The sequence below is a fragment of the Mycteria americana genome, chromosome 1, assembly GCF_035582795.1.
Source record: "Mycteria americana isolate JAX WOST 10 ecotype Jacksonville Zoo and Gardens chromosome 1, USCA_MyAme_1.0, whole genome shotgun sequence".
Classification (NCBI taxonomy): Eukaryota; Metazoa; Chordata; class Aves; order Ciconiiformes; family Ciconiidae; genus Mycteria; species Mycteria americana.
Window position 1 is genome coordinate 122,499,966 of NC_134365.1, and position 24,034 is coordinate 122,523,999.

The 24,034-nt window shown below is 48.5% G+C and overlaps 2 protein-coding genes across 12 annotated transcripts in view; both read left to right on the top strand.

Annotated features, from left to right (window-relative positions):
• Positions 1-2,665, top strand: part of SH3BGR (SH3 domain binding glutamate rich protein) — a 28,718-nt gene extending 26,053 nt beyond the window's left edge. Inside the window, exons 6-7 of the mRNA XM_075518747.1 lie at positions 802-908; positions 2,163-2,665. Coding sequence (XP_075374862.1) covers positions 802-867 — 66 coding nt within the window. The 3' untranslated portion in view covers positions 868-908; positions 2,163-2,665. The remainder of the gene's footprint in view (positions 1-801; positions 909-2,162) is intronic.
• Positions 2,666-4,630: 1,965 nt separating this feature from the next.
• Positions 4,631-24,034, top strand: part of B3GALT5 (beta-1,3-galactosyltransferase 5) — a 34,238-nt gene continuing 14,834 nt past the window's right edge. For 5 of the 11 annotated variants that reach the window (XR_012778138.1, XM_075518825.1, XM_075518885.1 and 2 more), the window contains exon 1: positions 22,517-22,737. The gene's annotated coding sequence lies outside the window, so the exon portion shown is untranslated. Of the gene's footprint in view, positions 4,784-22,516; positions 22,738-23,176; positions 23,310-24,034 lie in introns of those variants that run through there. The other 6 variants (XM_075518861.1, XM_075518869.1, XM_075518846.1 and 3 more) reach the window with 5 other exon arrangements.

The window sequence follows — 24,034 nt, forward strand, 5'->3', positions numbered from 1 at the left end:
GTAGATTACACCAGGAAGAAATTCCCATAATTTTTGTAGTCTAGGTAATATATGAAGGTATGATATTTTGAGATAAAGCTTGTTTATACACACAGGTGGAGTGTCTTTGAACAAGAGTTTACTGGAAGAGAAGGAGCCGAGAAGCCTACAATGATATTTTCAGTTGTTTTCAGAGCAGGACTACACTTTAAAGCTTCATTTGCTAGCTCTTAAAAGACAATAAACACAGATTGTTGTCTGTGTTACATAAATGCTAGCTTTCAGATAACTTCATTTGGTTGACTGAAGGAAAGGGCTATTGCCTTTAAATTGTGCCATTTCTCCTTTATAAGAGAGAGAAACAAGAACTTTTGAAACAGAAACAAGGCTGTATTATCTGACTCCAAATGATTTTTAGATTATTCAGGAGTCTAGTTCCTATGCCATGAATCTTGACTTGTTTACTGCTCCAAGAAAGCATATAATTAAAAATACTAAACTTTTTGTCATATTTACATATATTTCATATTCCCATTTTGATCTTGAACATCTATTTACAGCTTAACCATGCACCATGTTGTAACTTCTCTAAGAAGAGGGTTCTTACATTCCAGGACTTGCCTATTGACTCCACAAAACTAGAACATTGGCATGTTAAGAGTAAAAGCTCTATACATTACTCCTCTGTTCTATTTTTTAAGCTCTAAAGAGATTGCATTTACTAGAAACATAACAGTTGCAAAAGCAGAGCTCTGCATTTCAAGACGGTTTATTTTTCCTTCATTTCCTACATGATAACTACAACTATTTTCCATAAAAAAGGAAGAAGAAGAGAAGCAGGAAGAGGGAGAAGAAAAGGAAGAGGTGGAGGAGCAAGAAGAGTCTTAGTACACTTCCTATGACACATTCTTTCTTGAACAGGTTTTCAGGTAACTATTAAGATATCCAGCACAGTTTCCAAATGTTCTTAAAATAACATAAACTTGAACATTTTGTACATATTGTTGTTATATGCAATGACAAGAATGGAAAGAGCGTACCAAAACCAAAAAAGGTATTATGTGTTTGACATATAACAGTTGGTCAGAACTATTGCCCTGAATGAGTCTGTTAGTTTTCCCCATTTCTGTGGCACCAATGAAGCTGACTTTCCTACACAGCTGTCTCCGTGGTCCCTAATATCCACCAAATACTGCAGGCCCATCGCTCTTACAACCTTCATCTCCCTGCCAGGCTTCTGACATCTACTTTGGGCTTATTCCTTAGCATCTTCCCACGGTATCCCCTAGGTCTCTGCTGTGACCCCTAAGTATGAGCAATGCAAAATGCAGCATGCTAGGTGTGTACTGCGTGAGTGGTCAGTATATATGCACGAAGTGCCCGACTGATGGGCAAAAGTACACTTAACTGTTAGATTCATTGCAGCTTCTCTTTCATCTGGGATAAGAATTTGTCTCTCTCCTCTCTTACTCAGCTACTGATTTCACTGAAACTTTTAAGAGCTTCATGTCTCAAATGAAGCCCTCTCTCAAATTTAATTGAAATGTTAAAAAAAAAAAAAACAGGGAAGGGAGAGGAGCCTGACCAGAAATATGACACACTATAAAATTACTCTTATTGCCTTAGAAACTAGGCCAAATGTGACTTTAAAACCTCAAACCAGGAAGTACCTGGGAGGCAGAATTTGTGCCTGTATAGATGTATGAGCATCCAGCTCACTTAAGTTTTGTCAGCATGTGGTTCCAAATGTAATTTTCAGGTTTTCTTTTTCCTCCTACTGTCTCTTCTCTTCTGCACAGAAATAAAGATCAAACAATCACTTACTAGGGAAAAACTGTTAACCTACAAGAAAGTTGGAATTTCCAGCAGATTTTTCCTTGGGTGGTGGGACTCTCTCTTGATTGCACACATAGAGTGTGATAAGCTCTTTCTAGAACCAGTGGGATTCCCAGCTAACTCTGCCTCTGAGGTAGCTGCCATAGGTTTCACCAACCGTACGCTGATGTGGAGACCCAGTGCCTCAACAGGACAGAAAATCCATAATTTCTTTCATGCTACCTCTCCCAGTCTGGGTTCCTCTGTTGCATGGGAATTAATTCATGCCAATGTTGTCCAGTGTTCAGACATGTAAAATCACAGAAGGAGTGCTAAGTTCTAATCTAATTTTCCTTATTTTTGTTCAGGAAGCACAAGCTGGAGCAGCCCCACCAAAGAAAATAAAATCACTCTCTCAAGCAAAACATCACTACCTTTCACGCCTGTAGACATATGAACATATAAATATATAACAGAACAAAGACACCACTCTGTCCTACCTGTGGCCTTTATATATATATTTGGTATTCCAATTGCTTGTTAAAATGGGTCTTCTTATATCTGACTGATGATATTTCAGTTGATTGTTATATGTTGGAATAGTATTGTCCATGTCACATTTTAGATTATAAACTCCTCAGGGCAGGAACCATGTCTTTCTCCATGTTTATCTACTGCCAGACACAGTGCTGCCACTCAGCAGATAACTGCACTCACACAAGTGATGTATTCAGAGAAAAATTCAGCACTGGAAACCTCAAAGAGGCTTCCTGTATACAAGCTATGTGAGTCACTTCTCCCTCAGCCGGCTTTTGCAAATGATTGAGACTTCCATTGTACAGCAGTTTAAATAAATGCGTTTTCTGTCATATCTGTTCTTTGTCTGCAAAAGCATTAATTTAACCCTAGCAAGCTGCGCTAAGATCTGTAAAGTTAAGTTTTCTCCATCATTACAGTTGTAGGCTATACAAAGTCCTTCACCTTGCCTTACGTTCCTGCTGATGTTTCTGGTGTTGTGTATAAGACCCCAGCCATGAGGATACACAATCTGCATTGAAGGAAAGAGATGTCCCAGTCCCTTCTACTGAAGCCTTGTCAGTCTTCATGGATACATCCATATTCACTGGGCCAGGGAAGCAGAGAAAATTAACCCATATTCACGCTATAACTGTTGGTTAGAATTTCACTGAGGAAGATGGAGCTTGGATTTCAGTCCCTCGTCCAATTACTTTTTATGAGATTTATAAAAACTGCTTATAGAGGAAGGGAGGGGATGAGAAATGCTTATTGCCAAAGTAGCCCATGGCTTCATAGCAAAACAATCTCCAAAGGAACCACAAATTTATGTTTAACTCTGATCAAGAAGAGGCTGGCTTTTCAAGCTGAGACCTCCTATACCGTGAGTGCTTGAACAATAACTGAACAAATAAAGTGGAAGAAAAATTTGTGGAGGTTTTCTGAATGTCCTGAGTGGGTATATTGTGTTTGTTCAGGATACATCTAAAGTTGCAATTGTTGGGAGGGGGTGGATGGGGAAGCAGTCCTCTCTGCGCTGTTCTTACACTTGTAGGTGATGCTGAGCTCAGAGCTGGCAGGTCCAGCTGAGGGAAGGACCTTGGAGTCCTCACTTACAGCTCACCAAAATCATCAGCTCAACATGCAGCAGCGGCCAAGACCCAGGAAAATGCTGGGCACCATCAGGAGGACGGCATGACTTTGCTGCCGTATAAAGCCTTGCTGAGTCGACATCTTGAGCACTTCGTGCAGTCTGGTCTCTGCGTCTCAGGGAAGAACGTAGTGGCATAAGAAGAGGTACAGAGAAAACAACAATTAGAGAGGATGAAACAGCTGCCATGAGGAGACTGAAAAGACTTCCATTTGGAGAGGAAGCCAAAGCATTTCCAAAAATCATAAAGGCAATGAATGAGACGGATGCAGAACTGTTAGGCAAAAAATCCTGCAATACTATAATGAAAATTAGTATACACGGTTAGTAGCCACAATGAAATTAGTAGGTCAGCTTAAAGGAGATAAAAGAGAGTACTTTTTATACGGTGGGTTGGGAACTTCTAGAATTTGTTGTCACAGGACGTTATGGAGACTGACAATGTCAACAGGCCCAAGAAGGTATTGGGCAATGTCAGGAACAGGAAGCTCGTAAGGGGATACTACAGCCTGGGATGTGCCCACCGATATCCCTCATCCAGTGAATCGTGGACGCTGGGACTGGGCGCAGAAGAAATGGATTACAGTGAACTTGGTCTCCCTAAATAGCATTGTCCATTTCCACTTCCAGAGACTCAGGACCGGGTTAGGCGAGCCACTGATCTGACCATTTCATATGTTCCTGCAGGTGATTACTCTTCCTGGGGAAAACACTCCCCATTTTCCAGCAGCTGAATTGCGGTGCCAGTCATAGCTGCAGTAGTTCTGAGCAAAAGGCTGGTCTTTTGGGAGTATGGTAGACAAAATGAAAACAGAACTGTTAATCACTTTGAAAATGGAGTAAATCCAACACCGTGAGTGTGTGTTGTGCAACAGCCGGCGTGTTCGTGGTATCCTTCATGTATCCCTGGACTTTCTGAGCTTTGTAAAGCTGATGAACCATGGACGCCACTTTTCCTTCCACCGATGTACAGAAGAAAGAGCCTGCGCCTACTTGATACATCAGGCTTTGGGCTTGAAACAAAAACACCACACCTTGCATATTCGGGTATTACTTGTTAAGGCAGAAATATGGCAACCATCTTCTCGAGAGGGTATAATCTGGAAAGCCGGTCAGGGAATGTGAGGAATGCTAAGCCTCCCGTACAGGAGTGACGCGCTCCCCTGGTCCTCAGCTGGTGACTGAGGTTATGCTCAGTGTGCAGTGAAAAAGCAGACGGGCTAGCGGGTGGTCGTACTCACAACACAGCTCTTTGGGGCGTTCCTTGGGATAATGCTCTTTAGCATGTGCTGATCATCTTTTCTGCCAGACAAAAAGGAGGTTGTGAGTATGCAAAGGATAAACGGAAAGCTAACTGCTGCTCGGTGATTTTAGCCGTAACCCTAATTCTGCTTACGTAAGCTTAATACTCTGCAGTAATATAATGCGACTAGGAAAAGAATTAAGTCTTTTCTAACTAACTACAGCACAGTAGCACAAATATGTGAACTATTGGCTTAAATGCATTTGAAAACATACTGTCTGCATTTTTATATAGTTTATATTTTACTGGGAGAAAGCAACTGCAGTCGGTTAACAGGGCGCACCTGGTACACGGCATTTCACATGCTTCAGGAAACTGTGGATGCAGAATCATCCCGGTACACCACAGTTAAACACAAAACGGCACGCTGCTTTGTGTGACGCTTAGGTATGTAAAGTATTTTCCTTGGATGATTGATGTTATAAACATCTAGTATACTGAAACAAGCTAAAATCAGAAAGGCTTCAAGCTCTGCTTCTACAGATCCATGTATGTCATAGGATGGTGGCTGTTTGCACTTTAAAACGATTGATTGTAAAGTTTAACAGACTGCTGAAGTGTAAAAGAAGCAGCTGCAATATCATCACAAGGCAACTAAGTAGACAGGGCTAGTCAATGGCTTGTTTTCTAGGAAAATAAATATCAGGAGCTTCATTCTGTTGCTAGTAATAAAGGGTTTTGAATAATAGGTCCAGAAGGCAACCTGTGCCATGTTGTCTCTTGCATGAGAGCACTTCTGAGCCAACAAATTGTGTAAGAGGTTTTCTCCTAAGAAAACTCTAAGGGAAATTCACTGGAAAGCAATTAAACTGTTTGATAATTTTGCCAATACAGCACTAGCCCCCAGTCAGTGTTTCTGGTCACCTTTCCAGCCACCTCATCTGTTCACCTGCCTTCTAAATAATACTTCCTAATAGTCTTCTGTTTACTGTGAGAATATCAGTGTTAAAGGAGATAAGACTATTTATCTGCATCCTTTGACAACTTCAGAAGGCTGGAAATACGCTTGACAAACAGTCTGGGAAGCTGAAAATTCAAGATAGTAATTTCTTCAGAAGGCAGATTGGAAGTTTGTGGTTTGATGTTAAATATCTTGAAGAATGCTTGCTGTTCCTCCAGTTGCAAAGCTGTTGCCATGCATACAGCAAACAGAGGAGACGGCGATTCTCAGCTGAGACTCTCATTCTTAATGAGTTACTGTCTCTGTTTTGCTCATGGGGAGGTAAAGTGCAGAGGTAGGGTGACATACTTAATACCACAGATCAAGGGCACTACAGTCCAAAATAGACGCGGACTACCTGCTGTGCGTTCCCCTGCTTCAGAACATACCAACCATGGTTTTGCATGTGGTGATGACTTTCTGCTACTAAATATTTTGAATCATTTAGGTTGGAAAAGACCCTTAAGATCATTGAGTCCAACTATAAACCTGACACTGCCAACTCCACCACTAAACCATGTCCCTAAGCGCCACGTCTACACATCTTTTAAATACCTCCAGGGATAAAAGTAGGAGGGAACCATGGAGTCCTTATCTCAGAGGGGTGAAGGATGAATCTCTGAGAACACCTGGAACTGCTTTACAGTGACCACAGCTTCTTTGAGGAACAGTACCTTTCTCTTTCAGGATGTTTGATTTGTGAGGAATAAAGTTGTCACGAAGTTTAAAGAAGCTGAGTTTTGATACCAGCCTGTCCAAAACCATTTTTGACCGCAGACTATTCAGTTAACTTCCTTACACCTTACTTTCCCTATGAAAGTGAGAAAATATTTGTAGAAAATTTATGGGAATAAAATCAAAGTATCAATGCACTGATTGAAAGATGAAAGTATAACTGCATCTTCTTTCTTTGATAAGGTTTTGCTTCTGAGTTGTCCATTCCACATTTAAAATGTTTATTTCTACTTTTTTCCCCATCATATTGGTATCTGACAGCTATCAAAACCACCTTCTCCTTTACATTATCTCTTCACTGCTTTCTTACCTAACTCTACTATTAAGCAGCCTAGAGAAAAAATGGTCACCTTTCCCTCTTCGTTGCTCAGTGGCCTAGATCAGAATTGCACTTGCAAAACAGGTCTTTGAGGATTCCTCTTAAAAAATATCAACTATGTCAGTGTCTCCATTCTCTCAGAGTTTAACAAGGATGTATCTACACACAGCTATGTCACAAGCTGTCCTCCAAAATATGTGTATGTTTACAGTCATTTGACAGAAGTCAGATTCATGTGGCTTACACATTTACTAAGCAATATATTTTGAAGCTGAACAGAACTTATCTGGGTTTCCTATTTCACTGAAAAAGTTTAGAACATATTTCTGAAATTACAGAACCTACTTCTTTATGTAACTAGAAAAGGATGTCACACAGAGTGCCTTCCTGTTAGCGATCTGTGACTTTGCTGATAGGTGTGGAAGAAAGGCGTTAGCATCTCTACTTTTTCAGCGTAATCCTTCAGGAAAATGTAACCCCAGAAAAGGAAGCCTAGAGGCAGAAAACAATGCAAGGACTTAGAAGAACTTTTTTTTTTTCCTTAACTGCTTAGCACCCAAGTAGGGCTTAGCAGATCAAAGACCGAAGAGAAATCTTGCCCGGGACAGAACCTTGCAGAAGCCCCCCAGCTGCGTGCTGCTGTGGGTGCTTTCCCCTCTCCCGAGTCACTAGCTCAGCACCCAGCTGATGCAAGTCCCCACGCACCCCCCAGAACTGCTGTCCCCACCTTGGGGACACCAGAAGGGGACCCCTGGGGAGGGTCAACCTCCTGGGTCCTGTCAGATGGCTGGGAGGTACCCACGGCTGGAGGGGAGCCCGAGGAAGCCTTCCTCCCATCTATGGCAGCTGGCAGCTGGTGAAGCATACTGCTTTCAACGTTAGAATAAAAACTATCCTGTTGCTCCTGCAAACAGCTCTGGTCAGCAACGCTCAGTAGTTTAAGCTGACTTGATGGTGGCCCAAGCTGGGCACTTGAGACCTGTTCTCATCTTTGGGCCGGGAGGACTTTACCTCTCCTGCTGCAGTCACGTGCTGCCTGTCCTGCAAAAGCAGCCTTGGAGGGGTTGTTGCGACAGAGGAGTCCCAGTGAGCACGGGAGATGACTTCAGAGGTAGATACTGGGATACAGCGGAGCCGGGAGTGCACAAAGGTAGGGGTGAGGGTAGCTGTCAAAGCCAGAGCACCCGGCCTCCAGCTGACTGCCCACGCGGAGCGATGGCCATGGAGCTGGTAGCAAAGCACGGTGGTTTCCGCTCTGCTGACTTTAAGGATGGGATGCTGGACGGATGCCATTTTTCTCTCAGTTCCAATTTCCAGCTTTCTGGGGAAATGTTTTATTCCTTTTTGACCTTCAAGCTTTACAATGTTTGAGCAGTAAGGCCAGAAGAGAGTTGATATAGTTTTTCTTAATAGCGGCTTACCGTGCCAGAGGAGCATTTGTGTGTGAGTGCGTGACAAAAATCTGTCCCCCAGCACCCACCAGCAGAGGCTGCATGTGGGCGCAGAGCCAGAGCAGCACGCTGAGCAATGGTGAAGCCTGCTATCGCTGCCCTTAGCCTTCACAATCACATTACCCTGATAAAGTTAGCAGTCCCAGGGCTTGCCAGGCAGAGCAAAGCACACGAGCTGCCTCCTTTCTTGCTCCCCAGCCTGTATTTCCCCTCCCCTCACCATGGGGATTTTTCTTCCTTTTTTTTAATTTTTGTTTTTAACAAAAATGAATCGCCTCCACAATAAGCTCCAAAGAAACAAGTAAAGCAGATGCATCCTCTTCCAGCATCCCTCTGGGCAGGGAGACAGTAATCCCCGCAGCGGCAGCCCCAGCTGACGTGCTGGGCACAGCAAGTCGCAGGCAGCAGGGCTGTGGGGTGGCAGCTGGAAAGGGCTGGGGTTCCGGTGGTCCTTCTCCTGGGCTCCCAAAAAAGGGGTGCTGTTCCAGCCCTTACAGCTAACTTAGCAGCAGCATCTCAGGTGTGAAAGCTTGGCACTAACTCAGTGGTGTTTCTTACCTGGTCTGGGGTGGAGGGAAGGAAAAGCAAGAAAAGTGAGAAAGAAAATGGGGGCAAAAATCCCCTTTGGGCTAAGAAGCATCTTCTGGTCGTTGCACGTGAGTGATTCCCAGCAGCCAACAATGGAGCACGGTGTGGTAGAGGAGTTTTGGCTTTCTATGTGCTCCAGTACTTTTTCATAAGGATTATAGCATTGCTGGATTTAATGATGTGGTGTGCTGCATTAATATTGGCTACATCCAATTTAAATGGGTCTGGGACTGGCGTCCATGTGCTCCTAATCAGATTTTGATGAAAGCTAGAGGCAGTAGAAGAAAATGATATTCAGCTTCTGGCCAGCCTCGGGCTGGTGTCAGGGCAGCTGCCGGTGTGGCCCATCGCAGGCAAACGCAAGAGCCGGAGGAAGCAGCTCTGGCAGAACCTCGGGGGACTGGGTGGCCAAAATCTGTATGGGGAGTCACCCAGCCACGACGACCGTGGCGGGGTGGGTGATGTAGTGCCCGGCTCTTGCTGGAGGTGGCGAGGACGCCTCGGCCTGACGCCCAGCCCTGGGAGAGGAGAAGGTGGTGCGGAAGGAGGGGCAGGGCAGCCACCCATGGAGCTGGCAGGGACGTGCCTAGGGTAGCGATGGCCTCCAAGGATGGGTCCTGGGGATCACGTTTAACCGGTGGCCCCAGCACAAGATGTATGTGCTGATGAAGTCTGGCACTGGCGAGGAGTTGGGGAGCATTGCTGGTGTGGAGGAGAACAGGACAGTGGCCCAGAAAGAAGTGAAAGGCCCGGAAGGACCGAAGTGAGACAAAAGTTGGTGGTATGGAGTACCAGCATCATGAGCTTTGTGGGCAAATAAGAACTTCTGCTACAAGCTGGGAGCCCATCCTCCTGGGACTGGCACAGGAGGAGAAAGGCTTGCGTGCATGGGTTCATCTCCAAGCCACGAGGAACTGTAATGTGATGCAGCGGTGGCAAAGAGAAATGTGATGAGTAGATGTGCTAAGGAGCTATTTTCAGAAGTGAAGGGAATACTGAGTAACATTGCAAAGCGCTGCAGTGGCACCTCCTCCGGGGTAGGTACCGTGTCATGTTTGAACCCCTGGTCAAAAAGGATGAATTCACACTGAGAGATTGAGGAAAAGCTGTTCCAGGTATCAGGGGCTTGCATGGTCTAATTTACGAGAGGAGGTGACAAGACCTTGGTTGGTGTAGTCCACCAAAATTCCCAAATTTCCAGGTTTGGAATTCCAAAAAATGGTGGATATTGACAGTTGTCTTGTGCTTGGGAATAGAGAAAACATAAAGCTGGAGAAAGAACTTACTCCAGAGGAAGGGGAAGTAATTGCTCTTCAGCAGATGCACATTGCACATCGTACGTGATGTCATGAGGAACTGCATGAAAAATAAAGCAAGGAAAGAGTATGGCTGATGGTACGACAGTGTATACTGAACATATAGGACAGGCTGCCCGGCATGCTGAGAAACAGGATCGCAGCAGGAATATTTCCAGGATCTGGAAACGTCTCTCACCTGAAGAGAGGAAGCAGCTGGTGAGGCAGGGAATGACAGGTCCCCTCCACGCTGCTGCGCGGCTTTTCCCTGCGGTGACACCGCCGAGGCTTTGCAGGACTTTGCAAGGAAGCTGGGAACTTCCCTTGAGAAAACGGCTGCTCTTAGCAACCAGGGTTTCACTGGTGAAAATCTGCTACCTAGGGATATCTGTAGTGTGTTAGAGGTAGCCGAAGAGAGTGAATTCAACCAGTGCTGTATGTCCTTAGCAAAGTGTTCTGCACTCCTGCTCTTAGCAGTACATTTTTAACCTGTAGTGCTCTTTGCCTGACTGTTACTATTCCTAATGTCAGCATCAACATCTTCGCTCAAGTGACTCATGCTAAAAACAGAGGTATTTTGGTGCATGGTGTCTTGAGGGTGCATGTTGAAGTCTTGTCCGCTACTATTCAAACATCACGAGGGCCTGGCAGACACTCGATCCCCATCGGCGTCAGCAAGCGGGACTCAGAAATGTGTGCTGAGATCATCCCCTGGGAGGTGACGAAGCCTCTTTGGGTTACAAACAGGCCCACCCGATAGTAACCCGCGGGGTGCGGCCGAGTCCCAAAAGCTGGCAGCAGGGCTTATCGACATGCTGCAGATGCGGGTCAGAGACTTCTAAAGGGTGGCCTGTAGGGCTGTATTTTTTAGATGAGAAGCTGACGGCAGAAACTCAGCAAGTTCTTCTTCCTCGCTTGGTGCCGTCACCCAGTGGGGTGGCACCTGGGCAGCAGGTCCTGCCCCAGAACGGGGAGAAGCAGCTCCAGGGGCGATAGCTGCCAAGTCCCTTTCTCAGCCTCCTGCGCCGAAACAGCAAGTGCCTCTGTGAATGTAAAGCCTTCTTCTGCTCACTTGCAAGAGGTCAACGGCACCGCCTATAAACCAAGGTTTTGTGCTTATTTTTCTATATTTTACCCACTGAGGGGTCATGGGGTGTAATGGGAAGCCGGCTCGTTCGTCACCTGTTGAAATCAGGTGCTGTTGCAGATGCGTGCATGGAAGGAAGCAGCCTTGGAAATACTGGTGCAACGCGGCATTGAGATGACTTATCAGACAGATGGCTTCACTCTCGAACAGTGACTTGTCCCTTATGTTTGATCAAGCCTTTGCCAAGCAAATAGCTTTTGCAGGATGGAGCTGGGGGCTCATGACCACTTGCTTTGGCACAACGCTGTCTGACCCGGAAGGCAGCAGGGGAGGGTTATGCTCACCAGGCACTCATCAGATGCTGCCATTGAGGGTGGTCGGTTGCTAATACCTCAAATTAGGCTAATGGAAAATCACTCGTGAACTGTGCGTCTCCCAGTAAACTCTCCCTAACCTCAGCGAGACTAGTAAAGATAAAGGTTCGATAGGATGCTGTACTTGTGGACATATTAAAACACCCCACCCCACTGGCATGCCAGTTAGGTTGCGATAGAAGATGGCAGGGCACCGGAGGGCGAGAGCCTGGCAGAAGAAATTGTCTGCAAATGGTGTACCCAAGGGAGCAGGGGGAGGCTTTTGTCTCTCAGTGACATGGCTCGCTCACAGAAAAAACCCCAGCTGCCTTTTGGGCAAAAATAATGATTCCAGCAATTCTTTTCCATGAGTCGGATGAATTTTTTCTCTGAAAAATGGAAAATGACTTCTCCAGGAGTCAGAAAAAAAATTATCTCTCCAGGGAATGAGTCATTTCCTCTAAAGAAATTTGATAAAAAAAAAAAAGGTTTCACAAAAGCAAAGCTCAATGACGTCAAATTTTGCCTGAAATTTTGTTAGAAGGAGCCGTTTCTTCTCTCTCCTTTGTGTGCAGGGGTCTGGAGACACCCTCTGCAGCAGGAAGCTGCCAAAAAGGGAACTTCCGACCGCAAAAGAGGTGCGGGGTGGGTTTTGCATTGTGGGGTATTTTAGGTCCCCTGTGCAGCCAGAACAGAGGGTGGAAGCAGAGCTGGGGCGCGAGAGCTGCCGAGCGCAGCCCCATGGAGCTTCTGCGGCTCAGCAGTGGAAGGAGACCACCCGGCAGGGAATTCAGGATTCCCTGAGCCTGTCGGCTGCTCCCAGCCACCCGACCGGAGGAGCTGCCCTGCCCTGCCCTGCCCGGCTGCCCGCCCGCTGCCTGCTGGCCACCCCCAGGTAAGTCTTCGAGCGCCGAGAGGCAAAGTTGAGCCCAGCATTGGTGGATTACTGGATTTGCTGTCGTTTCAGCCTGGATGATAGCGCTACTGATCTGTGTTTGTCACGGTACCATTTTTTGGAGATAAATGATCTCTGAAGCTGTTGGTCTGGCGCCTGTTGCTGTATCCGGAACCCATAACTCGCTGGGGCTGCCATGAGCCCTTGTCCTGTCTGTCTTCATTTTGTGGCTGACCATAACGCTGTGAAAGCTGGGACCTAACGTGTGAAATTTTGAGGGGGGCCAAGGGAAATAAGAAAGTAGATGGATAGCTGTTGTTTCATATAGGGTAGGCATAGATAGCGAAACAGCTGACTTGCGGAGTGGGGTGGAAAAGGCTAGATGGTCCTAAAAAGTCACTTCATATTAACGTGCCGTGTACCAAGTACATTGCAGAGGGCATGGGTTAACGTTCAAAATATAGCAGGAAAGTGCATTATGTACCTATTTAAAGCTACCGAGCTATCTAGGTTTGAAATGGCAGCCATTAAAAATCGTCTTAGACAACTAAGGAAGTGCATCAGCTGCTTTTTTTTTTTTACCCCAGGTGTCTTTTTCTATAGTAGCGAGTAGCAAGGCTTCACGATTACCTCCAGGACCACAAGAAACGCAATACTATGTACTTAGAAATTTGGGGGAGGATGAAAATGTAGACGTCCCAGTTTGATGCTTTAAGCGGAAACCTTACGCTCGCTGCGCTAGAGATACTGCAGTCTCCAATTGCTTAGAGATTTGATGGTTTAATATTTGAAGCCCAATACTGACGATTTGGGTGTACGCAATTCTCTCAGGCATTCGTCATGCACTGCTATACCACCATACGTTTTTGTTGCATTTTATTCATTTTTAATTTCCCTGCGATGACTGCGCAGATCGCGCGGCGTGGAGGCAGCAAGGCTGCTGTGGATACCCCCCACGGAAGTGCGCTTTATCTGCCCAACCACAGCGTTTGCATGCTCGAGCGTGCGCCGGAAAGGAGGCTGGTGGTAGTCCTAGTGTTGCTACGTTTTTGAGCCTGGGGATCAGAGTGGGAAAACATGAATTTGACGTACTTAATTATCCCGAGACTTAAATAACACCAGCAGAAGAGGTCTGCGTCCTTAGCGGCTGTGCGCAGGTGAACGCCCTCGATGGACGGAGCTGCGCTCTGCGGAGCTGCGGGCTGAACCAAACGGGCAGCATTCATTTGCTCAGTAAAACGCTATGGGACGTGTTTTGCAGCGGTTAGCGCGAGGACTGCTCCCAGACAGAAAGATGTTTTTTCTTTCTTAATTACAATTCCATTTCCTGAATCCCAAAAAGGAGGGAGTTGATTTAATGGGTAAGAGGATACAAGGACAGGTACATTTATTGCTCATCTATGTTTTGCTGTGCTGTATTAAAGATTAATAAGCTTCGAACTTGCGGGCAGCCACTTTTCCTGGCCTGACGTGTGCAAACGAGGAGCTTGTGGGGGTGCTGACACCCCCGTGTCTGGGTGCGCACAACATGTCCTCATCTGGGGCAGATCACGGTTTCGTTCTCTTGGAAAAAGGAGGGTTGAGAGGGGGAATACAAACTAGAGATAAGATAAAATGCTTATAAGCAGAGCAAGTTGAAAATATCTGCCCTTTTTTTTTTTAAATATCCTTTTCATGATGAAAAAATGCCATTCATAAAAAGTTGCCTGGCAAGCGAGCAATGAGAAATAAATACGTACATACGCAGCTGGACACTGTGTACGCTCCCACGCTGTCTGCGTCTTCAAGCTCGTCTTTCATGGGGCAGGGTGGCAGAGGGCTAAAGCTAAACACGCAAGTCGTGACAATCCTGGCTGCGGAGAGACCCGAGCTCCGCGGCTGCCGTCCGGCAGAGCCAAGCTGCGGCTGCCGAGGGGACAGAGGACGAGGAGCGGGGCTTTTCGGCTTGGCATTTGAGTGGGGTCTGCTCCCTGTCCCACTGGCTACTTATTTTATTTAGTGACTCTTAAATACACTCAGGGTGCCCCTTATCAAAGGCGAGTGCTGCGAGCGCCAGCCTAGCGACCAAAAATAAGGGAGAATCCCAGCCCAGCCAGGCACGCCTGAGAAAGGAGCGCTTCAGCGGCAGGTGAAGGACAGACCGAGGGACAGACCGGCTAGCATGGGGGGCTGCAGCGCTGCAGCTCCCGGCGGTCCCGGGGGAGCTGCCTCCCCCCGGCCGGGAGCAGGGAGTCGCACCCCCTGCTCTGCAGGCTGGGTTCCCATCCACGAGTTCCCCTCCTCACGTGCCGGACAGGCCCTCGAGCAACAAAGGAGAAAAGCTGGAAGCTGTCCGTATAGGAGACACAAAGTGTGAATTGTCTAATTCGCCTGGGAAATCACGGGGAAGATGGACATCAGCTACCAGTATTCTGTCATTCACCTGAAAAAAACCCACCCAAAAACCCAACACGGAAAAAGACCTGTAGATTTTCTAAGGTACCAATATTTAAAAGGCATTGATAAATATTTGTGGAGGCAGTGGTTTTGCTTATTTTACTGAACTACTGCTAATAATACTCTTAGGTAACAGAAAGTACTGTAGTAGAGCAGGGTTGCGGGCAGGTGGATGGAGGACTGTGCTGATAAACAAGGTTTCCCTGCAAAAAGAAAAAGGTAAAATAGTTACCATTTTATTTCCGATGCTGACATGGCAATGCATTATAGATCAGTTCCAGGTTTTTAAAGAAATAAATGTTCACTGAATGGCCTTTTTTTCTTTCATGAACAACATGTTTCACTTCTTGGAATTCATCTTGAAACCAAGAGGAAACATTTCAAAGAGGAATGATGTAAAAAATGATCTCATTTCCATTGAGCTTTTTTGAATTTTCAATCTCTTTGAAGGTAATACTGCCTCAGATTTCCCTTTGCATCCCATTTATACCAACGCCATTAGCTTGTTGTGTCCAGCTGGATTCGGAGCCTTCTGCTCCAGGAAAAAAAGGGGTAGGAGCTGTTCCTGCTGGTGTTGCCATGCCCCAAATGCGTCTTTAAAAATCACGGGCACGGGCTAGCGCCACAGCCTGTATCGACCATGATACGCCGGTAATGATTCAGCTCTGTTGCCTTCAAAGCCAACTGAAAACCAGGTGAAAATTCTGAAGACTTAAGCTTGGTTTTCATGCTCTGTACAGGGCTCAGCAGGACACATGCGGGGCAGCGTGGGCGATTGCCCACAAGATAGGCTCATCTCGCCTCCCAGGCTGTCAGCGAGGGCTCTGCCTTTGCCAGCTGGACCTCCCGTGGCTTCCGACGGTGCGTCTGCCAGCCTGGGTCCCGCGAGGTGGGGTGCAGCCCTGCTGCGGGCGCGAGCTGCCACGCAGGGTGGTGCGGCACCAGCCCTTGCCCTGGTCCTCGCCGGCCATGCAGAGGTGGCACCTGGGCTGAGCACTCACTGGCAAATTCAGGTTGCTGGCTCCGGATCTCTCCTTTGCTGATGCTCTGGGGAAAAGCATCCTGCAAGCTTTCTAGAAACGTGCTGGAAGTGTTTCGGGAACTATTTTCCCCCTGAGAAATACTGGTGCTTCTTTAAAATGCAGAGAAGAGACAAAAAGAGGACAACACAGTACTTTGGGTTTTAAATTTGGTAGCTTTGGTGTACTTGGTTTTAACCCAATGACCTGAAACTTTCTTGTTGACAGCCCTTGTTTTCAGCCAGATCAAAAATATGCTATTTAGGTACCTTCCCCTTGGCTTTTGCTCTCTCAGCAGCCCACAACAGGAACATGCTGGTAATAGATAAAAAAAACCCACATTAAACTCAGCAGCTCATAGGGATCCGTTTGTCAGAGCCATAACTGAGTGAATGGTTTTCTGGCACTGCAATCAAGCTCCATCAAAACCTGCATCTCAAGCTATGTACCAGATAACGGTGCTCAGATCAATCAGCGCTGAGCAAACATTTCCAGGCAGATAAGGCTGGAAGGGAAGGAGTGGGAGTTATATTAAACCTGGTTTTCAATCATTATTTCCCAGGGATCGCAGCCTTGTCTGGGTGGCACTGTTCCTTCAGGAGGCAAGGAGACGTGAGCTCTGCCCTGGCTCGCCGCATCCGTAGCACATCCCCGCGGGGAGGCTGCAGATGCTCTCCATCCAACGAGGGGTCCCAGGCACCGGCCGCCCCACGCAGAGCCTAAACCAGCGTCCCAATGGCCGGGCTCCATCCCCCTGACCTGCACAGCTCCATGGTGACTCCCGCCCATCTCCTGGGCTTTTCATGACTGCCTCACTACTGACAGGTAGAAGATAACACCGTGCTGTGCAGGGAGAAGAAGAAGTGCCTTTCTGTGAGGCTCTGCATTTTCCTGCAGAGTGGATGTGCCCCGCAAGCTGTCGTTCAGTTTTTCCTGCAAGGCGGGGAATAACGAGCTGCTCAGGATGGGACCACTGAAGATGGGGCCAGAAGGCAAGTGGTGGCCACACAGAAGGTCAGCCGGCCGAGCTATAACCCCTGGTGCAGGACGAAAGCAAACCCTTTGTGTCTGCCCCATCCGTTCCCTGCCCCCGGTCAGGCCGCCGGGTTGTGGGGCAGAAACCCCTTCCTGAAGGGAAAGCAGGGCATACGGGCAGGGCGCATGCTTCATGGCTTTGCAGCTGTTGTGGCCCAAGGTCCTGCACCCAACTGCGAGTGTTTTTTCTTTTTCTTTTTTTTTTTTTCCTTCAAAATGGGGACGAGGCAAAGAAACACAAACAAATGAAAAGCCTCTGTGTACTTCCAGTTAATTGCGCAGTGGGCAGGGGCCAAAAAAACCTGCTTTCCTTATTCCTGCAGGCTGAAGTCCTGGAGCATGTGATTTGATTATCACATTGCTGCAAGGCAGTGCTCGGCGCCTGCTTCGAGACAGGATATTTCTGGGGGGCTCAGGGGGTCACCCGGGGCAGACGTGGTGACCCCCGGTCATGTCCAGCCCCTGCCCCTCCAGACTCCTCCCCATGGCGATGTGCCGAAGGCTCCTTCCAGGGGAGATCCGAAATGCCACAGGCAGTGAGGGGGGGGCTGTGCCCTTCTGATGGCTCCAGCGCTTCATAACCTGCGCTATTTATTTCAATAAGCCACAGTTAAAGTCTAAACGGCTAAAGGCTCAAGTCCCAGATGCTGTACCAGGAGGGATGTGGGAAGGTCCGGTGGCACTTGGGAGCGCCAGTGGTATGCTTTTGTCCAGGGTACTCTGTTGGACGCTGGTCTCATGCTCAAGGAGGGACGTGGAAGTGATGGGAAGAGTTAATGGGACCCAGACCCTGGAAAACAGCCTTGGCAAACAGGGGTTGTAATCAGCTCAGATCGCTCAGCCTAGCAAGGGGGGGTGAGGAGCAAGCTGGCTGCTCTATGTAGGTCACCTTTGTAGGCCAAACCTTTGAGCCCTGGCCAGCCGTGAGGCCGGTGGGGATGTGGACGACCGGTGGCTGAAACCCGCAGTGCCATGGCCAGCAGCGCCAGGTCCATCCTCGGAGGGCAGGGAGGGCTGAGAGCCACGCAGAGCCGGGGTTCACTTCACGCTTGCGGCGGTGAGACGGCTTCAGTGTCTTCAGGAAGAAACCTGGGTCACTTGGAAAGAGCCCAGGAGAGAAATGCAGCACCGTGTTAAGGGAGGTTACGGCTAACGAGTCCTCGTGGCAGCGGCAAGGAAAGCTCCAGTGCTCAAAGCCCCCGCACCATGGTCAGCATCAGGCAGCCTCGTGCACTGCACTGATGCAGAAGACGTGAGGTCCTTGTCTTCACCTGCTCACAATTTAATATGACTGTGGGGAAATTTTGGGGCAGTTTATTCAGAAGAAACTGAAAAAGGAGCTCGTTGGCAGTCTGTGTCTGCTGACAGAGGGACAAAGCAACTCCCCTGGGCAGGATGCAAACCCCAGCCAACAAAAGCATAGCAAGAAATAAGGCAAAACACCCCTACAGTTAGCACGGTCAGCTATTCAGGCAGCTTATCAGTAGAAGCAAAAGATTTTTGTGTTGCTCACAGGCCCTAAGCCAAGCTGGGGTTCCTTTCAGAAAGATAGCCTGTCCTTCAGCCAAACCCCACCGAGGGCCGGCGAGAGCTGTGGGGTGGTGCCTGCTGGCATGTGCCGGCCAGGGGACGGACGAAGGCTGGAGCTGGCAGCCTGTTGGCCCTGCCGGCTGCGGGTCTGCGTTCCCCCAAGGAAACACGTGCTGCGGAGGGGTGCCCCCAACTCGGGCACGGCTGCGTTGCTTCCCGCAGGTCACGACTGGGGCCATGGGTTCATATCGGCTCTGCCCTCCACCGGGCACAGCCAGCATCCACCCAGCCCATGGTGTCAACTGTCTGAGGAAGAAGCAAACCAGGAGCCTGTTGCTACGAGCGTGTCTCTGCTCCCACCCTTAGGAGACTGCGCCGTGAGGTGCAGCGTTGGCTCTTCTCAGCAGATGGATTGCTCCAGGCTCCACTAGTAATTAGCGCTGGAAATAATAATGACTGGAATGACAAAAGGCTGAGGATAGATTGGAGGTTTTATACAGGATGAATAAGCATATCTAGATGAAAAAAAAGTTAATACATTAATCTACACACAGCTTAAACCCCCACCTGCTGATTCATTTAAGCACAACAGAGAAGTGGGTGGGGTAAGGGAAGGTAAGGAGGAAACACAGGACACAGGGTGGGTGCAGGCCAGGAGGAGAAACCCTTCTGTGCTCCAAGGGATAAAAGTAGGGCGAGAAGCAGCCCCAGAGGCATTGCCCAGTACAGGAGTCAGCTGTGGGGAATAGTTCACAACACTGGCTACCCACTTATTTTGTTAGCTGCTGATGCTGAGAGGTATTTAAGCCTTGTTTGTACAAGTTATTGTCGAAATTTACATATTTTGATATAATTAAGCAAGCACTATTCCCACCTTCCCCCTAGCAGGGGTGCTGCTATATAGATAAAGCTTCATGCGTAGTGAGGTATCTGGTGTGCGTAGTTTACCAATAGAGCTTGCACTGTCTGCCAAAGATAGGGTTTTGCATCAGTAGAATTATAATACTGTAAATCTGAGGGTAGAAACCGTTTTGCTACTATACGAGTAGGTTTTATTGGTAACGATTTTCCTTATATTAGATTACTCTGCACTGCTATTAAAGCCTTTATAGCATAAACTGCGCCCATTGAAGGGATGATGCTGTTATTTCAACAAAAGTCCTCCTCCTGACTGAAATAAATCTGTGTAGATTCACTGTAGAAAAATCTTGAAAACTTCTATATAAAATTGGATTTAATTTTGCATTAAAGTGAATAGCCTTGAAACTTCCAACACAGTCAGGTAATAAAGCTGTTAAATCATCCTATACCTACACCAAGTATGCAGCCTGTGAATCACTTATCCTCTTCAGCCGCAAGTGCTTCTCTGCCTTCCCCCACAGCTGTCTTATCAGCACATGCATTCAGAAAAACCCAAGGACAGAGCTCCTATTCATATTTTTCATAGTGCTACAAAACAAAACGCAGCAAACCTAAACCCAAACCAAACAATAGCATCTTTTGATGGGTGTTTGCAGTCCAACCTTATTTCTGCCTGCCTTATATTTGAACAAACTCGTATGTGGAAATACTATCACTTAGCGAGGCCACATCCAACCATTACTTGGCAGGGGAGATGACAATATATAGCCACCAACGCAATCGGTGTTTCAAGCTGTCAATTTCCTGCTTGAAGGAGAAAGGAGCGACGTGGATTGGGGTGCTGGGGGAGCTGAGTTTGGGGGTGACTCCGGTTTGGAAGGCAGAAATACCCCTTGGTTCAAGCCGAATATCCTGCTCCAGGAGCCCCACCTCCTCCTCAGACAGCTAGGCAGCATCCACGCTCTCTTTTATTAATTTGATCTAGCCTCTTTTGGTGACTAAAGGAACAGAAAGATTATAGTTTAAGTACGTAATTTTCATTTGATGTGACAGGTTAAAGCTATGTGCGTTTAGAGAAGGCTTAGATTATTTTAGTTTCGTTACAACACTGATTTAAGCCCTGACTCACTCTTTGAGGCCTGACTTCATGTAGACACATATGTTGACTTAAATTTACTGCTAATGAAATATAGGCATATGTTTGCATTACTCTGCTTAAATGCTTTGCTGGTGTAGGGGTGGACTTACACAGCCAGCGCAATCCTGAATCAGAGGTAGAGAGAAGTAGATTTTGCTTGTTGGGGTTTTTTTCCAGCACAAAGGCTAGATATTTCAGAGTTTAATTTTCTTCCTTTTCCTCTGTCCCTCCCAGACATTAGCCTGTGTAACCTCCGAGCGCAATGTGTGCTTTTCAGTGTGCAGTCCTGCCAGAGACCGAACGCCCTCAAGTCTCCCTGGCTTTAATGACAGCTGGGCAAGCTAAGAGCTGCGGAGAAGCAAACTGCTAAAACTCACATAGCAAGCTGGGAGCAGTAACCTTTCAGTGGCATAGCTGAAGGAAGTGGAAACAGGTTTGATATGAAATGGCAACGCATTCCCATATCAGTACGCTCCTTGGCTAGGACTGCCCCAGGGGTGGCCAGTGAGCAATGTGATGTGCAGGAGCTGTGAGGGCAGAGGTGCGAGCCCCAGCCCTCCGTTGGTTTCCCATTTTCCATGGGAAAATGTTCCATGTCCAGGTAGAGGGCAAGAAATTTGCTTGCAGAAGCTTTTGTTTGTCCGGTATCTCTTGGACTTTGTAGGCCAGGCTGTGACAAAGAAAGCAGTTTCCCAAAACTAAAGGAAAGGTTTTTGAGGAACTTGGAGCATAAAAGAGATAGTAATGCATGCAGGGGGGGAAACAGGCATTCTAAGTGCTTTAGCTAATGCTTCCTCCTTAGAGGAAACTCAGGCTACCTGGGTTTGGCTTTATGCCTTTAAAAAAAAAAAAAAAAAGGCGACCCCCCCCCCCCCCCCCCCCGGCAAACCTCCATGCTTTTTGGAGCAGTCCTCTCTGCAGCAAATCTGGAAGTGGATCTGAACCTCTCCTCTTACTTGTATTTCTTCCACCAAGTAGAAGAAGCAAACAGCATTTTCTATGTCTCCTTCACTACATCTATCCATCTCTAGCCTTGGAGCAGAGGGGGAGGAGAAGGGAGCTGCCAGCAGCCCATAGTGATTGATTCGTCTCTTGGTTTTTTATGCTGCGCTAGAACAACCTGTTTCAAAGATGACAATGACAAATCAAAGCGAATGTTTCTTGCTAGAAATTCATACTCCCCGAATTGTTAGTGCGTATGTTGCTATTAAATGGGCTGCTTTATCCATAACATTGATTTGGAAGTATTCTTTTCTGCTTGAGCTTGCAGCCCGTAGGAGAGAAATATATTTCCCCAAAGCCATTTGCTTCAATAATTGTTGTCATGTGAAACTTTCTGTCCCTGATTGCTGTCACCGGGAGACAGTTTGCATATACACAAAGGCAAAACTGCTGCACTTCTCCACTTGCACCAAGAAGTAGCGAAAGCGGCCCTGGAAAGGGATCAGGCGTCTCGCCCGGACTTTGACCAGCCCTAAAGCAAAGGCTTGACTATGCCCGAGGCCGAGCACTGTGCTGAACAGCGAAGTGTCGGGGGCCAGGCAGACACGGGGATCCGAGGAGAGGGGCGATGCGGAGAGCGGAGGCCTGGGAGGCGGGTGCGGCCACCCCCGGCGCTGCTGCCCGGGGCACGCAGGGGCCGTCTGCTCCCCTTCGCCCGTTTCGCCAGGCTGCCGTTCCTCATCGGGGAAACCCTGGGACTCCGAGGGTGCCTCGGCGCTGCCTTCTTAGCAGAGGGAGATTTCTCCCCCGTTGTGCGAATCAAGGCGGTATCGCTCGCAATTGGGAGCGCGGAGCCGAACTTTCCCAGCGCTGGGAAGGGCTGGCTCTGCTCTGACACGGTTTCCAGCTCCCCGAGCACCGCTCCCACGCCTGGGAGGCCATCGCCCCCCTCCTCCCATCCCAAATTCCCCGAATAAAAACGTTCGCAGACAGTTCCTAACTTTCCCTTCCCTGCCGATGGAGCCGCAGCGGCACAGCCGGTCTGCTACCTTCGGGGGAGAGGGAGGGAGGCAGCGAGAGGGAGGGCGAGAGGGAGGGAGGGGGAGAGAGGGAAGAGATAGGCAGGGAGCTCAGGTTACGGCTGCCGCATCGCTGCCGTCCCTCGCTTCTCCCTCCGGAGCCGCGGGCCATCGTGCACCGCCTCGCCCGGGACGGCCGGGCTGCGGGCAGCCGGGGAGACTTCAGGGCCCGTAGCCGGCGGCTCCCGGCACGGAGGGCAGCCCGCCCGCTCGCCGCCGCTCCCGCGCACCGCGGCCGGAGGCTCCGGAGGATGCATTGCGGGCGCCTGAGGTGAGGAGCTGCCCATTTCTTTCCGAAACTCCAGCTGCAGGTATGGCCGCGGGCGGGGGAGCCCCTTCGCCCACGGACGCGCCCGCGGACCCGCGCCACTGACTTTCCAAGACCGGCTGCGCGCCGCGGCCGCGTTAGGAGAGTAAGGTAAGAGGGGGTGGCAGGTGTGAGCCCGCTTCGAAGACGGGGATCAAAATGCGGACCTCTCCCTGTCTGCAGAAGTCGCTCGCCCGAGCGGCGTGCGGCCCCACGGCGGCCGGGGGCTCGGCTGAGGGCTCCGGACTGCAACGCCCCTCCGCCGGTAAAACGGGCGACGAGGCGCATCTGCCCCTGACCGGCATGAGGGGCAGGCTGAGTGCGTGGGGAGAAGGTAGCGATAAGTAGTCTCGCTCGCCAGAGGATTTAGTGTGTGCTTTAACACGGGGAAACATTTTGGCAGCCGGTGAACCTGTCCCCAGATAAAGACCAGGATCAGTTAGGACAAACACAGGGCAACGTTTGCCTCGCTGTCCTGCGTCTTTGCTGAGACCTTGGATGAAACGCTTAAAAAGAAGACGACCCATGAGGTACAGGTAAGTACTTCCAAAAGCAGCTGTCGGGCCTGATCATGGAAACATTACTGTGTATAATCAGCACTTTTAAAGCCAAGTAGTTATTTACAAAGGATTTGCCAGCGTGAGGGCCCCGCAGTGGGATTTCTGTTCCTCTGCTTTCTGCCTAAGCCCTGCTAACCAAAAGGGGAGCTGGACGCCATATCCCTCCCGGTTAGCATTTGGCACAGGGCTGGGGTGGTGAGGAGAGCCCCAGCGGCTGTCCCTGGGCTGTCTCTGCCCTGGGTGGAAACTAAAGGATGCCCAGGAACGTTATCCTTCAAAGGTACCAGACTGCCTCTTTAACAGAGATGTAAATGCAAGGACTTAGTTCAACCGTTGTATTGGTAGGGGAAGAGTAAAGCTCCAAACGCTAAAAAACGACTGTGCCAAGAGGCAGCACGAAACGAAAGGGCACAGAACGGCATGAGCGCTGGGCTCACCTGCTCTGTGCAAGTGCTGCCCCAGCCTAAAGCAGGGGAAAAAACCCATCTGAAAGGTAGCATCCTGACAAGTCCTCGTCCTACAGTGATATTGGCGGGGCTGAGCAGCACGCTGTTTATGAAAGATTTAAGAGTGACATTGGAATGTCTATTGGTAATTTTTCCTGCTTGAACATTTTTTGTACAAACTCTTTAGCTATCTCTTCTCTGCAGTGCTCTTTTCCTTCTTCCTTCATGTATCTTGAGATTGCTTCCAAGGGAGAG